This window comes from Sapajus apella, unplaced genomic scaffold (assembly GCF_009761245.1).
Source record: "Sapajus apella isolate SASKATOON/1434 unplaced genomic scaffold, GSC_monkey_1.0 scaffold4, whole genome shotgun sequence".
NCBI classification, from domain to species: domain Eukaryota; kingdom Metazoa; phylum Chordata; class Mammalia; order Primates; family Cebidae; genus Sapajus; species Sapajus apella.
The window spans coordinates 702309-719166 of record NW_022436944.1 but is presented as its reverse complement, the minus strand read 5'-3'; the positions used below and the strand labels follow the sequence as shown (position 1 = coordinate 719166).

Sequence of the window (16858 nt, the reverse complement as noted above, 5' to 3'; positions counted from 1 at the left end):
TGTAAGCAGTGTCAGAGTATTTTAAAACATTTCTTTACATTCTTTTGATCACACTAATTACAAAGTAAAGTCATTCTTACACATTAGAACAGAATGCCTAAGGACTCATGTTAACTAGCTTAGTTTCGTTTACCATATATACTTTGCTTAAAAAATAAGTTCTTTTTAAAAAAAAGTTAAAAAGTGCCAGGTGCAGTGGCTCATGCCTGTAACCCCAGCACTTTGGGAGGCCGAGGCAGGAGGATCACCTGAGGTCAGGAGTTCAGGTCCAGCCTGACCAACATGGTGAAACCCCCATCTCTACAAAAAATACAAAACTTAGCCGGGTGTAGTGGCAGGCACGTGTACTCCCAGCTACTTGGGAGGCTGAGGCAGGAGAATCACTTGAACCTGGGAGGTAGAGGTTGCAGTGAGCCGAGATCATGCCATTTCACTCCAGCCTGGGTGACAGACCAAGACTTTGTCTCAAAAAAAAAAAAAAAAAAAAGTTAAAAAGTAGTTTTTTTTTAAAACTCACGCTGGCTTTTCCCCTAGTCAGTCAACAATACTGTCCTTACTCCTTCTAATAACTGAGTTATACTTACAAGCAAATTTCTGTAAGAACACAGAGAAGCAGTTAACAGCAACTTCTCACATCCTTACAAAATCTTTTTCACAAAGAATTACTCCAGATTTTGAAAATATAAATTATGTCACTTCCTCATGCATGGACAGTAAAATACACTTTTATGCCAGACTTTCAAATCTTTTCCCTCCAATATTATAATCTTACATTCACTTGTGGTACAAAATTCCACTAAATACAGAATCTGTATTTGAATAAATTCAAGCTTTTTTTTTTTTTTTTTTTTTTTGAGACAGAGTCTTGCTCCTAGCCAGGCACCAGGCTGGAGTGCAGTGGCACAATCTCGGCTCACTGCAACCTCCGCCTCCTGGGTTCAAGCAATTCTCCTGCCTCAGCCTCCTGAGCAGCTGGGACTACAGGCGTGCTCCACCACACCCAGCTAAATTTTGTATTTTTAGTAGAGACAGGGTTTCACCATGTTGGCCAGGATGGTCTTGATCTCTTGACCTCATGATCTGCCCGACTCCGCCTCCCGAAATGCTGTGATTACAGGCGTGAACCACCGCACCCGGCCAAATTCAAGCATTTTAAGTCAATTCTAAGGATCTCCATATTGTTAGAAACCAGAACAGCAGTTATTTTTGTCGGGTCAGAAATGTATCTCAAAGGTGAAAAGCACACAAAAGATTATACTGGTTTTATCTCCCTTTTCTTATCTTCCCCTCCCTTTTCTTTTCTTCTGAGAAACTAAATCCCACCTAACCCACATTAGCAGCACTGACAAAAATGCAACAAGAACACCTTCTATTCCGTGGAAACAAGAAATGACTTTGGCACTAATTGGTACACATATACTACTCCCATAGCGTTGCTTTTTAAAGTACAAATTTTCTTTGTTCTATATTATGTATGTAAACAGTATTTATATTCTCTGAAGAACCAAATGTAAAAAAAAAAAGAAGAAAATTTTGAAAAAACCCATTTAGTAAGAGGAAAAGTGGGGGCCTGGAGTGGTGGTTCATACCTGTCATCCTACCACTTTGGGAGGCCAAAGCAAGAGGACTGCTTGAGCTTAGGAGTTCAAGGCCAGCCTGGGCAACACAGGGAAAGCTTGTCTCTACAAATAAAAAGTAGAAAATTAGGCCTGGTGGTGCAGGCCTGTGGCCCCAGCAACCTGGGAGGCCAAAGTGAGAAAATCGCTTGAGCCCAGGAGGTCCAGGCTGCCTGCGCTACCATCGTGCCACTGCACTCCAGCCTGGGCGACAGTGAGACCATGCCACAAATAAAGAAATTAAGATGAAAAGTGAAAGGAAAACCGTTAGGAAGAAAGCTGACTCCTCACTTACTTTTTTGGATTAGTTAATAATGCATACATTTTTATGCTTTTTTTTTTTTTTTTTTCAAACTGCCTTCCAATCATCAAATCACAGCATCAAATAACTGTTCAACATTATAAAGTATTAGCGGTAAATTGTTTACCAAACTGCTGCCTGTCATAATACTACCGTATCATGTACCAGTGACATGCAAAAGGCCAGCTTAGACTCTGGTCTTTCTAAAGTGTTAATCTGCTCAATCATGCCCTCCAATCCAAACAGTATGGTAAACAGTTCTAACTACTAACCAAAAATGGTCACAGAGAATCCAAATTCTAGGCATAAGTCTAAACATCGGTGAGTGGAACTGGCCAAACCATCGCACTGCATTTCGAGGCCTGGCACAAAAGAACAATTTTGGTAACTCCACCGTCTTTGGGCATACTAATACCTAAACACAAAATACAGCCCTCAGTTCTGGTGCACAAGAGGCCTACCCAGGAAACAGTAAGTTCTTGAGTCGCTAAGCATACCGTCACACCGACACACAAGAATGTGGCCCGCTTGTGAGGCAGCAACGCTGCAGCCAGAAACTCGAGGGAAAGGTCTTCCTTTCAGGGTGTTTTCAGCCTCACCAGACCTGCAGCAGCCCCCGCCGCTCTCAGGCCCACGCTGGCACACCTCCTGCAAGCCTCCGGCACGAGGGCGGCGAGCAGCCCCACGTCTCGGGTTCTCCCGCTGAGAAGTGGGGTGGCGCCGGGGCGGGAGACGAAGGCGAAGGAGGCCTGGCAGTGCCCGCCCTACCGTACCCAGCCTCGGCGGGCCCCCGCGCAGGCAGCCGTAACAAGGCTGCCCGCGGGGCCCACTTGCAGGAATGACAGCGCCTGAGGAGCCCACTCGGGCTCGTTCCCCGGAAAACCCCAGCTGCCGGGGCCCCAAGAGTGACCCTGCGCGCAGGGCCGCGCAGATCCGGGACCTAACGGCAGAACGGGCGCTTCTGCCTGGAGGGTAACTGGACCCTTGGAGTTCGCCTCCGCCCCCCGACACGGGCTGAACAGGCTCCTCCACGGTAAGACGGGTCCCGAGTCTCTCTTTCCCCACACTGCCCGCGAAAGAGCCCTGAACTTTCCCCTGGGGGACGTGTCGCTGCCCCAACTCGCCCCCCCTAATTACGACATCAGTCACCATCAAGTCACTCACTCCGCTTCCGCCATCTTCTCTCCTCCATCACTAATGTGGGCTGCGCATGCGCCCCCCCAGCGGCAGGCGAAGGGGCAGACGGAGGGGCGGGGTCGACACAGCCCGCGGCGCCCGAGGTCACGTGGGCTTCCAATCGCCCACGCCCACCTCTGGAATTGCTGTCTCTGGAACACCTGATTTCAGAACACTTTCAGTGACCAGATTTCCCCAACTTAGATACCAGTGTCTCCTCACCAACCCCTCGCTTTCTCTTGTCCAGGATCTTATTCCTCTTGGGGAGGGGTCTGTAATAAAGAAATAAAAAGTTCTTAGATTGTTAAAAATTTTTTTTTTGAGACGGAGTTTCGCTCTTGTTACCCAGGCTGGAGTGCAATGGCGCGATCTCGGCTCACCGCAACCTCCGCCTCCTGGGTTCAGGCAATTCTCCTGCCTCAGCCTCCTGAGTAGCTGGGATTACAGGCACGCACCACCATGCCCAGCTAATTTTTTGTATTTTTAGTAGAGACAGGGTTTCACCATGTTGACCAGGATGGTCTCGATCTCTTGACCTCATGATCCACCCGCCTCGGCTTCCCAAAGTGCTGGGATTACAGGCTTGAGCCACCGCGCCCGGCAAAATTTTTTAAATATCCATGGGCTCGGTGGCTCACCTGTAATTCCAGCACTTTGGGAGGGCGAGGAGGATCTCTTGACGCGTGGAGTTCAGGACCAGCCTGGACAACAAAGCGAGACCCTGACTCTACCAAAAAAATAACAATAATAAAAAATGTGGGCCACGCACAATGGCTTACGCCTGTAATCCCAGCACTTTAGGAGGCCGAGGCGGGTGGGGGGGGTCGAGGGGGGGTCGGGGGGGTGGGGGGGATCACCTGAGGTCAGGAGTTCGAGACCAGCCTGGCCAACATGGTGAAACCCCATCTTTACTAAAAATATAAAAATTAGCTGGGCGTGGTGGTGTGCGACTGTAATCTCAGCTACTCGGGAGGCTGAGGCTGGAGAATCGCTTGAACCCGGGAGGCGGAGGTTGCAGTGAGCTGAGATCACACTACTGCTCTTCCAGCCTGGGCCACACAGCAAGACTCTGTCTCCAAAAAAAAAAAAAAAAAAATTTTTTTTTTTTAAAATATCTAAAACCTACCAAAGGCCATGCAAACTGCAGAGTGGTTTCAAAGAAAACACCCACAAGGATTAGAGGCTGAGGTCTCAGCAGGAAAGGAAATTCAGTGCTGGCTGCAGGGCTTGTTGCCTAGAAGCTTTGGAGATTGAGGGACCCAACCCCTCTCTCCAGCTCAAAGATAGTGTTCCGCAGCCAGTGAATGAGTAGTTAAGGAATCATCCTGACTACCCTAGGCATAGCATTCATGTCTCCAATATGAATTTGCTGAGCACTCAGTAGGAATTGCAAAGTTGAATACCACAGGGAGCAAGCAGGAATGGCCACCAGTTTGCAGGTGGGGCCTGCTAAATGCCAACAACTCAGGTGTGTGAGACAAACATATAATTTTTATTAAAATAATAAATGTAAATATAAATATGAAATAATTAAATTCTTGTTTAACTGAGGAAAAAAAAGAAAAAAATGAAATAATAAAGATGAGTTCCTATCTTTCAAGAAGTAGTGGAGTGGGTTTTATACACATTTGCATACAATATAAGTGTTCTGAAGGCCAGGGGCGGTGGCTCACTCTTGTAATCCCAGCACTTTGGGAAGTTGAGTCTGAAGGATTGCTTGAGCTGGGGAGTTTGAGACCAGCCTGGGCAACATGGGGAAACTCCAGCTCTACAAAAAATACAAAAATTAACTGGATGTCATGGCGCACACCTGTGGTCCTAGCTACTCAGTAGGCTGAGGTGGGCGAATCACTTGAGCCCAGGAGGTCAAGACTACAGTGAGCAGTGACCGTGCCACTATACTCCAGCCTGAGCAAAAAAGCAAAGTTTTGTCTCAAAAAAAAAAAAAAAAATGCTCTGAAACAGATCAATCTATTAAGTGCTCTGAAAACTTTAAAGTTCAAGGTGTATAATAAATCTTTACCACCCTTTACAAAAAAAAAAAGCATACAAAAACCATAAACGTCTCGTTTTGCATTTTGTGAGATGATGGAGTCACAATAAATTCAAGAACTGAGAACGCAGTATTGATATAAATCCATCTTAAAGTGTAATATGGGCCAGGCTCATGCCTGTAATCCCGGCACTTTGAGAGGATGAGGCCGGCAGATCACAAGGTCAGGAGTTTGAGACCAGCCTGACCAACACAGTGAAACCTTGTCTCTATTTAAAAAAAAAATAAAAAGTGTAATATGGTCTAATGAAAAGTATACTTAATCTTAGAAATCCTGTATTCCAGGATGTGCCTAAGGAAGGGAAAAGAACACTTCCTATCTATGTGAGCTTAAATTGTCCATTTGCCTCCTTTTCCCATCTGATAACATCTTTTTTTACCTTGTCTCCCTAATGGCAGTACTATCTACCTCAACTCCTAGAATTCATTGAGAAATTCTTCTTTAAAAAGTCCCTGTAGGCCAGGCAGGGAGGCTTACTCCTGTTACCCCAGCACTTTGGCGGGCCGAGGTGGGCAGTTAACCTGAGGTTAGGAGGTCAAGACCAGCCCAGCTAACATGATGAAACCCTGTCTCTACTAAAAATACAAGAATTAGCCAAGTGTAGCGGCACCTGCCTGTAATCCCAGCTGCTTGGGAGGTTGAGGCAGAAGAATTGCCTGAACCTGGGAGATGGAGGTTGCAGTGAGATTCTACCATTGCACTCCAGCCTGGGAAACAGAGTGAGACTCCATCTCAAAAAAAAAAAAAAAAAAGTCCTTGTAGATGCTTTAAAATATTACTGCTTTTTCTTTCTTTCTAGCTTGCTCATATATCGTTATTAAACTATTTTTTAATTGAAATGGAGTCTCGCTTTGCTGCCCAGACTGGAGCATAGTGGCGTAATCTCGATTCACTGCAACCACCACCTCCTGGGTTTAAGCGATTCTCGTGCCTCAGCCTTCCAAGTAGCTGCGTTTATAGGCGCTCACCACCATGTCTGGTTAATTATTTTATATTTTTAGCAGAGACGGGGTTTCACCATGTTGGCCAGGCTGGTCTTGAACTCTTGACATCAGGTGATCCTCTGGCCTTAGCCTCTCAAAGTGCTGGGATTACTGCTGGGGAGGCTTAAGCACAAGAATCGCTTAAACCCGGGAAGTGGAGGTTTCGGTGAGCAGAGATGGCACCACTGCACTCCAGCCTGGGCGACAAGAACAAAACGCCATCTCAAAAAAAAAAAATAACAAAAAAAAACTTTGAAGAATCAACTATACATTGATATTGCTGAAAGTATTTTGTTTAGAGAAACAAAAGTGGAGAAAGCACAGCCTTAGGCATAAACATGGAAAATGCATAAATCAAAGGTATATTTGAAATACATAGGCCAAAATTGTTCTTTTTAATCCCCCTTTCGCTTAAATATCTAGGTCCTATATCCCTAATGTTACCTCGAACAGACTGCTTTTTAAAATGAGACATATGTTGGGTACAATCAGAAGAGTATTGTTTGTTTGTTTGTTTGTCTAGCCCTGTCACCTAGACTGTCACCTAGGCTGGATCTTGGCTCACTAGAACCTCCACCTCCCAGGTTTAAGCAATTCTCTGCCTCAGCCTCCCTAGTAGCTGGGATTATAGGTGCACGCCACCATGCCTGACTAATTTTTTTATTTTTAATAGAGATGGAGTTTCACCATATTTGCCAGGCTGATCTTGAACTCCTGACCTCGTGATCCACTGGCCTCGGCCTCCCAAAGTGTTGGGATTACAGGCATGAGCCATCGCACCCAGCCAGAATAATATTGTTTTTTAGAAACATTTCAAAGCTCACTTTGTTACAACAAAGCTAAGATTTGTATTGCCTTTTATAAAGTGCGAAGGATTTCCATAAGACTCATTTGTTGATCTTCATAATAACTCTGTGGTATAATTATCATGATTCCCATTTAGCATAGAAGTATAGTGAGGCTCAAGGTAATTAAGTGCCTCTGTTGACTGCTAGCATGTACCAGAAATGGAGTTCTACTTTAAGGTCGCCATCTCCAAAGCCAAGTTTTCTTCACTACATCATTCAGCAAGCCACTATGCAAAACATTAAAGGGGACAAAGTATGATGAAAGTCTATTCTCAAGAAACTTACCAGCCAGGCCTGGTGGCTCATGCCAGTAATCCCAGCACTTTGGGAGGCCGAGGCAGGGGGATCACCTGAGGTCAGGAGTTCGAGACCAGCCTGGCCAACATGGTGAAACCCCATCTCTGCAAAAATACAAAAATTAGCTAGGCATGATAGTGGGTGCCTGTAATCCCAGCTACTTGGGAGGCTGAGGCAGGAGAATCCCTTGAACCCAGGAGGTGGAGGTTGCAGTGGGCCGAGATCACACAATTGCACTCCAACCTGGGTGACAAAGCGAGACTCCGTCTCAAAAAAAAAAGAGAAACTTATCATTAATTGTCTTATCAAACTGAAGAAGGAATTTTACCTCTATCATTTCCTAGGGAAAAAATGTACATAGTACTCTAGCAGGTTGAACTTTCTCAAATTTTGCAGGAACTTTTACCTTGGAAAAGTACAAAGATCCTATTTTATTTTAGAAAAACCCCTCTAGCTTTGTGAAGGATGGACTGGAGGAAAGTGTAACTGGAAAGAGGATTAGTTGGGAAACTGTGCATTAATCCTTACAGAAATGATAAGGGTTAGGGGAATGAAAGGGAAGGTTAAATTAAACTTTTAGTTCCTTAGTTACATAGTCACATTTCAGGTGCTCAATAGGCACATACGGCTAGTGGCTGCAATATTGGACAATACGGAACATTTCCATCATCACAAATAGTTTTTTTTTTTTTTTTTTTTTTTTTTTTTTCCTGGAGAAAGGCAAAGGCCTTTATTTCTTCCTGCCTCTCCATGGGCAGCCTCCGCCCTGAGGTCCACTGGCCCACCACCCCGGGTGCTCAGTTTCTGCCAACGTCGGCCAGCAAGTCCTTGTGGTACCCCTGAGGCAGCCTGTAGTAGACTCGGGTCCTGTCCACAGCCCTGGCTGCCAGCAGCGCTGCCCTCACAGAGGCATAGTCGCCCCCAGATGGGCTGTGACGGTGGCCCGGGGGGAAGAGGCCAGCAGCCTGGCTACGGCTCCAGCAGTGCTGTGGCCCAGTGGCGTGGCCGGCATCTGGAAGGACACAGGTTGCCAGAGCTCCTGGCACAGCTCTAGCATATCTGTGAGCAGATGTTCCCTGTAGCCGCTGTCCAGCACCTCCTCAGGCCAGCCTGGTGCCACAGTCACGTGGGGGAAGACCTCCGCCACAGCTGTAAGTAGCTCTCTGCCAGTCACATAGCCAGGGACCAAAAAACTCCCGTGGGAGATTTTGGCCCCCACCCACACAGGCGAATGCAAGAGGCCAAGGCTGGAGAGGCGTGCCAGCAAGGCCAGGGATGGCCGGAGAGCTGCAGGCTCCTCTATCTGCAAATGGACGCCCCAGTGTCGGGGATGTGTGGCCAGCTGCTGCAGGCAGGACTCCAGCGTCAGGTTGCTGCCACTTGGAGCACGAACAATGGGCACGAGGTTCTCAGCCACAGTTCCCTCGAGACGAGTGTTCAGCAGGATCATGCCTTCTGTGTCTGGGAGGGTCACCGTCGCTGTTTTACCGCTGCCCTGGACGTCGGGAACCAGCCACTCCATGTTCAGCCCATCACCCCCCGGCAGCTGGAGAAAAGGGATCAGGCTGCCCCCCGTATAGTACATTCGTTTCCGTGTGGCGTTCAAGGCCAGCTGCTTGAACTGCGACAGGAAAGGCTCAAAGATGTCGTAGTAGACTTGGTGGACAGCAGTGTTGTCCCGGACGTAGACCAGGTTCTCCACCAACATGGGGTCCGAGGCAGCTTGCCACAGCGTCAGGCTATACCTCTCAGATTGGCTTAGCAGCCAGCTGAAGTGGGGCCAGGCGGCCCGTACCATGGAAGACCGCACAGGGAAGGTGACCCTCTGGGGTACCACTCCCACCAGCTCGTGCATCTTCTCCACCATGGCTCGGGTGTACGTCCTGTTTGGGAACATGGTCAGGTAGAGAGTGGTCCAGCCTGGAGACAGGGTGACCTTGGGATACTTCTCCTGGACCAGGGCCAGGAACTGTGTGGCATTGACCTCAAGTGAGATGGGCACGTTGGGGCCCTTTAAGATGTCAGCGTTGATCCACACGGGCCGCTGGACTTTGCCTTCCTCTGTCAGCCGCTGCAGGAGGTCCAGGGAGGGGCCCACAGCCTTGATGTTCTTGAAGTCCAGTTTGATGCCCTTCTGGGAAGAGCCCAGCACCGCGTCCAGCCACTGCTCCAGTGTGTTGTCGCTGTAGATAGCCGGGGGGTGTGCCATGATGGGAACTCCTGTCTCGTTGGCTGTGCCGAGCCCTTCTACGTTGACGTCAGCCTCCAGGACCGTGACGTTGCTGTTCAAGGCAGCTGCCATGGCTTTCTTGCTGTTGGCTGTGTGGTACCAGGTGACCTCCAGGGCATCTCGGCGGCTGATCTGGCCCAGGCTCAGCAGGTAGTCCAGCATGTCGGCATCGGGGCTACAGGCCTCCAGCTCACAGCCTGGCTGCCGCAGGGTGATGGCAAGGACTATGGCGGCAATGACCACCACAGACACACAGGTAATGCCTGCAAACACCCACTTGCCCCGATTCTTTGATAAGTGCTCCCTGCAGGCCATGACGGCGCTCTCTGGGGAATGTCCCCAACTCCAGGTGGGCCAGAGTCCCCAAGGCTCCCTGCAGCTGGGATCCTGTCCAAATAGTTCTATTGAACAGCACTGGTCTCTTAATTAGGGGTTACCAAACAATAGCCCACAGACTAAGTCTAGCCTGCAATTTGTTTTTTACAGCCTGCAAGCTAAGAATGGATTTTCACATTTTCTAATAATCAAAAAAGAAATCAAAAGAATCATATGTTGTGACACCTGAAAATTACATGAAATTTATGGATTTCAGTGTCCATAAATACGGTATTATTGGAACACAGCCACACTAATTGTTTTATGTATTATCTGTGGTTGCTTTTATGCTGTAAGGGCAGAGTTGAATAGCTGTGACAGACACCATGATGGCCAACAAAGTGTAACATATTTACTATCTAGCTTTTTTTTTTTTTTTTTTTTGAGACCAGGTATCAGGATGCCCAGGCTGGAATGCAGTGGCGCGATCGCAGCCCACTACAACCTCTGCCTCCTGGGTTCAAGCGATTCTCCTGCCTCAGCTTCCCAAGTAGCTGGGACTACAGGTATAAGTAGTCACGCCCAGCTAATTTTTGTATTTTTTGTAGAGACAGGGTTTCGCCATGTTGGTCAGGCTGGTCGTGACTCCTGACATCAGGTGATCTGCCCACCTTGGCCTCCCAAAGTGCTGGGATTACAGGCATAGGCCACTGCACCTGGCCCTGTCTAGCCTTTTAGAGAAAAAGTTTTCGAACCACTATTCTACATCACTGACCACCCTGCACTGGGTTCTTTCAGAGTAGTTAATAGAGCACACACACTGTTGTATGCCTCCACTGGACCACAGTTGCTCTTATGGATCCAATGTGATGAGATGAAAGACCAGCAGACCTAGATTTAAATGCTGAGCTCACTCCTTTACCAAATGAGCCACCTTGGGTAAATAATTTAATTACTTCAAGTTGTTTTTTTGTTTTGTTTTGTTTTTTCGAGATGGAGTCTCACTCTGTCACCCAGGCTGGAGTGCAGTGGCATGATCTCGGCTCACTGCAACCTCTGCCTCCTGGGTTCAAGCAATTCTCCTGTCTCAGCCCCAGGAGTAGCTGGGAATACTTAAAAACAAAAGAGTAGCTGGCAGGAATAGCCGCCTGCCAGCACACCCAGCTAATTTCTGTATTTTTAGTAGAGACAGATTTCACCTTGTTGGTCAGGTTGGTCTCAAACTCCTGACCTCAGGTGATCTACCTGCCTCAGCCTCCCAAAGTGTTGGGATTATAGGTGTGAGCCACCACACCTGGCCCAAGTTTTGTATTACAATGTAAAGAAAAAAGAGGATGATAATACATCACACGATTGTTGTAAAGTCTTTTTTTTCTTTTCACAACATGTTAAAGTACAAACCATGATTGTTGTAAAGTCTTAAAAAGTCTAATGTAAAGTCTAAAAAGTCCCCTTTTTCTTTTTTTCATTTAATTTTTTTTTTAGAGACAGAATCTTGCTATGTTGCCCAGGCTGGCTGGAGTGTAGTGGTTCCTCATAGGCATCAGCAGAGCTCAGTGTAGCCTTGAAATCCTGGGACTCAAGTAACCTTCCTGCCTCAGCCTCCCAAATAGCTGGAACTACAAGCACTCACCACCATGCACCTTTTTTCTCTTTTTAACTTTTTATTAAGGTCTTCCTTCATCTAGATTTGCTCAATAAATACGATTGAATATGCGTAGTACTCAATCAGCTTTAAATGCTTGTTGAGAGAATGAAGACTTGAATATTTGGTTGAATAAGACAAAATTTCAGTATAGCCTATAAATTTGAATGACACAGTAGACTTGCTTTCTCTTTCATACTCTAAAATCAAATGCTTTTTTTTTTTTTTTTTTTTGAGACAGAGTCTCACTCTGTCACCCAGGCTGGAGTGCAGTGGCCCAATCTTGTCCTTGGCTCACTGCAACCTCCGCCTCCCAGGTTTAAGCAATTATTTTGCCTTAGCCTCCCGAGTAGCTGGGATTACAGGCGAGCACCACCACACCTGGCTAATTTTTATATTTTTGGTAGAGATGGGGTTTCACCATATTGGCCAGGCTGGTCTCAAACTCCTGACCTCAAGCCATCCGCCCGCCTCACCCTCCCAAAGTCCTGTGATTGCAGGTATGAGCTACTGCGACTGGACATAAAGCAAATTTTATTGAAACTGAAAACATTCCCTAGTCATACTACCTCTCACCTATTTTTGCAGTAGATCAGCATGTTAATCATATGCTTATCAGTCTTATCTTCCTTTGTATACCAGTGGGCGGCACCGTACACAGTTGGCTATATCTCCTTCGGTGCTGAAGAGTGCAAACATACAGCATTAAAGTTGGAAGGGACTTTTGAATTGATGTGACCCATGCTGAGGAAGAATCCATGGCAAAAGCAGAATCGGAACTCTGACTTCCTATCCTCCCATTCCAGAATTTTTTGCTGAGTGCCACCAGGCCTCACCATAAGTGTGTTGGTGCTCAATAAACACTTGAAGTTGCTGTACTCTCTCATTTCCATTCTGCTTTTATGCTTAGTACTATCTGCTTAGCATTGTGGCAGCTTAGAAGCACTGTTGTAAAGCAGGGCTTTAGAATCAGACAAACTAAGACTTGAATCCTGACTCTACCATACATTAGCTCTGTGACCTCCTACAATCCTATCAGCTCCACCTTCAAAATATAACCGTGTCTCTGGCCACACCACCGTAAACATGCACGAATTCCTCAAAACACAAACAAATCTGACAGTACTTACCACCTCCACCATTATCAGCCTGAGCCAAGACACAATTTCTTTATTGGACCACAGCCAAAGGCTTCCGAAAGGTCACCCGGCTTCTGTTCTTGTTCCTCTACAGTCTATTGTGCATACAGTACCTTAAGGAAGAAATGTAAACCAGACAGTGTCACTGTTCTCTCAAATGCCCCAGTGGCTTCCTGTCTCACCAATATGGCCCTGCATGATTTTCCCTTGCTCTGTTGGCTGCAGCCACACTGGCCTCCTTATTTCCCTTCTTAGCACTTGCTGCTTCCCCAGCCAGGAATGCCTTTCACACTGACCTCACTTCCTCATTCCATCCAGACCTCTGTTCAAACACCTCAGAGAGCGCTCCTTGACCACCCAACCCAATTTGGCCCTCTCATCACTTTTCTTCCCTTATCCCACTAACTTTTCTTCATAGCACTTCAATGCAACAGACATTATGCACATACATATTTATTTATTTACTATTCCCACCAACCTCCAGGTTGTAAGCTCCACATTTTGCTGACTGTAATATTCCTAGTTCTTGAAACATTAATTGCTCAGCCAGGCGCCGTGGCTCACGCCTGTATTCCTAGCACTTTGGGAGGCCGAGGCAGGCAGATCACTAAGGTCAGGAATTTGAGACCAGCCTGGCCAACATGGTGAAACCCTGTCTCTACTAAAATACAAAAATTAGTCAGGTGTGCGCCTGTAGTCCTAGCTACTCGGGAGGCCGAAACAGGAGAACTGCTTGAACTTAGGAGGCATAGACAGCAGTGAGCTGAGTTCGTGCCACTGCACTCTAGCCTGGGCAACAGACAGAGACTGTCTCAAGGGTCTCAGCAGAAACCTTGCAAGCCAGAAGGAATTGGGATCCTATCTTCAGCCTCCTTAAACTGAATAATTGTCAGTCCAAAAAAAAAATTTTTTTTTTGAGACAGAGTCTTGCTCTGTAGCACAGGCTGGAGTGCAGTGGCATGATCTCGACGGACTGTAACCTCCGCCTCCTGGGTTCAAGTGATTCTCTTGCCTCAGCCTCCTGTGTAGCTGGGATTATAGGCATGTGCCACCATGCCTGGCTAATTTTGTATTTTTAGTAGAGATGGGGTTTCACCATGTTGGTCAGGCTGGTCTCGAACTCCTGACCTCATGATCCACCCACCTTGGCCTCCCAAAGTGCTGGGATTACAGGTGTGAGCCACCACACCCAGCAAGATATTTTTTTTTCTTATTTATTTAATTATTTATTTATTTTGCTCACCTTCAACTGTCTTGATTGAGTTATAAAAATAGTAGCAAATCAAAAATTTTTTTTTTGAGGTGGAATCTTTCACTGTCGCCAGGGCTGGAGTGCAATGGCACAACCTCAGCTCACTGCAACGCCTGCCTCCCGGGTTCATGCAATCCTCCTGCCTCAGCCTCCCATTTAGCTGTGATTCGAGGCACACACCACAGCACCCAGCTAAGTTTTTGTATTTTTAGTAGAGACACGCCACTATGTTGGCCAGACTGGTCTCAAACTCCTGACCTCATGATCCACCCACCTCAGCCTCCCAAAGTGCTGAGATTAAAGTTGTGAGTCACTGCGCCAGGCAAGAATTTTCTTTTTAAGACAGAGTCTCACTCTGTTGCCCAGGCTGGAGTGCAATGACATGATCATGGCTCACTGCAGCCTCAACCTCCCCCCGACTCAAGTAATCCTCCTACCTCACCCTCCTGAGTAACTAAGACTACAGACACATGTCACCACGCCTGGCTAATTTTTGTATTTTTTGTACAGATGGGGCTTCGCCATGTTGCCCAGGCTTGTCTCAAACTCCTGAGCTCAACCCATCTGCCCATCTTGGCCCTGCAAAGTGCTAGGATTACAAGCATGAGCCGCCATGCCCAACCTAGCCAAGAATTTTGTATGTAGCAAAACTAAGTTTCATAAATAAAGAAAAAATAAAATCATTTCCAGACAAACAAATATTTAGGGAATTTGTCACCACCAGACCAGCCCAATAAGAAATGCTAAAAGGAGTTCTAAATCCTGAAACAAAAGGTTCATATGCACTAGAGTAGAACCTCTTGATGGCATAAAACTCATGGGGCATATAAAACAATAACACAATGAATAAAATAAAGTATCTAGGTAACAAATAACATGATGGCTGGAACAGTACCTCACATCTCAATTTTTTTTTTGAGATGGAGTCTCGCTCTGTCACCAGGTTGGAGTGCATTGGCACAATCTCGGCTCACAGCAACCTCTGCCTCCCTTGTTCAAGTAATTCTCTACGTCAGCCTCCTGAGTAGCTGGGATTACAGGAGTCTCCCACCACACCCAGCTAATTTTTGTATTTTTGGTAGACACAGGGTTTCACCATGTTGGCCAGGATGGTCTCGATCTCTTGACCTTGTGATCTTCCCATCTCTACCTCCCAAAGTGTTGGGATTACAGGCGTGAGCCAGCATGCTCAGCCTTTTATTTTTTATTCTTTTTATTTTTATTTATTCATTTTTTTTGAGACAGAGTCTTTCTCTGTCACCCAGACTGGAGTGCAGTAGTGCAATCTCAGCTCACTGTAACCTCCACCTCCTGGGCTCAAGTGCTCTTCCTACCTCAGCCTCCTGAGTAGCTGGAACTATAGGTGCGCACCATCACATCCAGCTCATTTTGTGTGTGTGTTTATTTTTTTTATAGGGTTTTGCCACGTTGTCCAGACTGGTCTCAAATTCCTGGGCTCAAGCAATTTACCCACCTCAGCCTCCCAAAGTGCTAGGATTACAGGAGTGAGCCACCAGCACACCCAGCCTCAAATCTCAATATTAATGTTGAACGTAAATAGCCTAAATGATTCACTTAAAAGATACAGATTGGCAGAATGGGTTTAAAAATTGCAAACAAATATCTGCTGTCTTCAAAGGACTTGTATAACACTCAAAATAAAAGAGTGGATAAAGGTATTCCATGCAAATGAAAAACAAACGCAAGCAGGAGTAGCTATTCTTCTATCAGATAAGACAGACTCAAGCAAGGACACCCAGATGACACAGTTCACGCCTGCAACCTCAGCATTTTGGGAGGCTGAGGCAGGAGGATCCCTTGAACTCAGGAGTTCAATACCAGCCTAGGCAACACAGCAAGGCCTTGTCTCTACGAAAAAATTTTAAAATTAGCCTGCAGTGGTGATGCATGCCCACAATCCCAGCTACTGAGGAGGCTGAAGTGGGACAATCGCTTGAGTGTGGTAGATTCAGGCTGCAGTGAGCTGTGATCATGCCACTATACTCTAACCTGAACAAGAAAGCCAGACCCTGTCTCAACAAATAAATAAATAGCAACAACAGTTTAAAAAAAAAAAAAAAGACAAATAAGGTCATTATATAATGATAAAAGTATCAATCCAACAAAAAGATATTACAATCCTAAATTTATATGTACCAAACACGGGAGCTCTAAGATTCATAAAACATTTATACTACTAGACCTAAGAAATGAGGTAGACAACAACACAATAATAGTGGGGGACTTTAGCACTCCACTCACAGCGTAAGACAGATCATCGAGACAGAAAGTCAACAAAGAAAAATACAGACTTAAAACTACACTTTAGAACAAGTGGACCTAACAGATATTTATAGAACATTCTATCAGAGAACTGCAGAATTCTCTATCAGAGAACATTCTTCTCCTCAGCGTGTGGAACATGCTAAAGACAGACTATATGATAGGCCACAAAATAAGTCTCAGTAAATTTTTAAAAATTGAAATTATATCAATTATCTTCTCGGATCGCAGTGGAATAAAACTAGAAATCAACTACAAAAGAAACCCTGAAAACTACACAAATACATGGAAGTTAAACAGTCTGCTCCTGAATGATTTTGGGGTTAACAATAAAAATCAAGATGGAATTTAAAAAATTATCTGAGGTTTTCTAAGTGGCAAAGCATTCAAGAGGAAGAAAAGATAAAAAAAAAAGAAAAAAATTATCTGAGGTAAATGATAATAGTGATGCTAAGTTACCAAAACTTCTGAGTTAAGCAAAAGCAGTGCTAAGAGGAAAGCTTACAGCACTAAATGCCTACATCAAAATGTCACACCTCAAGGAGCTGGAGAAATAAGAACAAATTAAACCCAACGCTAGCTGAAGAAAAGAAATAACGAAGATCAGAGTAGAAATTGAAACAAAAATAAACAACAAAAAACATCAATGAAACAAAAATCTGGTTCTTTGAAAAGATAAACAAAATGTATAAACCGTTAGCTAGATTAATCAAGAAAAG

The 16858-nt window shown here is 45.7% G+C and overlaps 1 protein-coding gene, 1 long non-coding RNA gene and 1 pseudogene across 18 annotated transcripts in view; 1 reads left to right on the top strand and 2 right to left on the bottom strand.

Annotated features, from left to right (window-relative positions):
• The window catches only part of PHC3 (polyhomeotic homolog 3), a 92191-nt gene extending 89002 nt beyond the window's left edge, over window positions 1-3189 (bottom strand). For 11 of the 16 annotated variants that reach the window (XR_004263616.1, XR_004263615.1, XR_004263620.1 and 8 more), the window contains exon 1: window positions 3082-3189. Coding sequence is in view for 8 of the 16 variants with exons in the window: in XM_032260635.1 (XP_032116526.1) it covers window positions 3082-3095 (14 nt within the window). In the remaining 8 variants the exon portion in view is untranslated. Of the gene's footprint in view, window positions 1-2189; window positions 2280-2414; window positions 2476-3066 lie in introns of those variants that run through there. The other 5 variants (XM_032260642.1, XM_032260682.1, XM_032260648.1 and 2 more) reach the window with 4 other exon arrangements.
• On the top strand, window positions 2863-12351 carry LOC116538438. Its single transcript, XR_004263640.1, has 2 exons — window positions 2863-2950; window positions 12108-12351. It is a non-coding gene; the product is annotated as an uncharacterized LOC116538438 (long non-coding RNA).
• On the bottom strand, window positions 8035-9890 carry LOC116538383 (annotated as a pseudogene). The gene has a single exon (XR_004263628.1). The product of XR_004263628.1 is annotated as a protein FAM151A pseudogene (transcript).
• Window positions 12352-16858: the final 4507 nt, after the last annotated feature.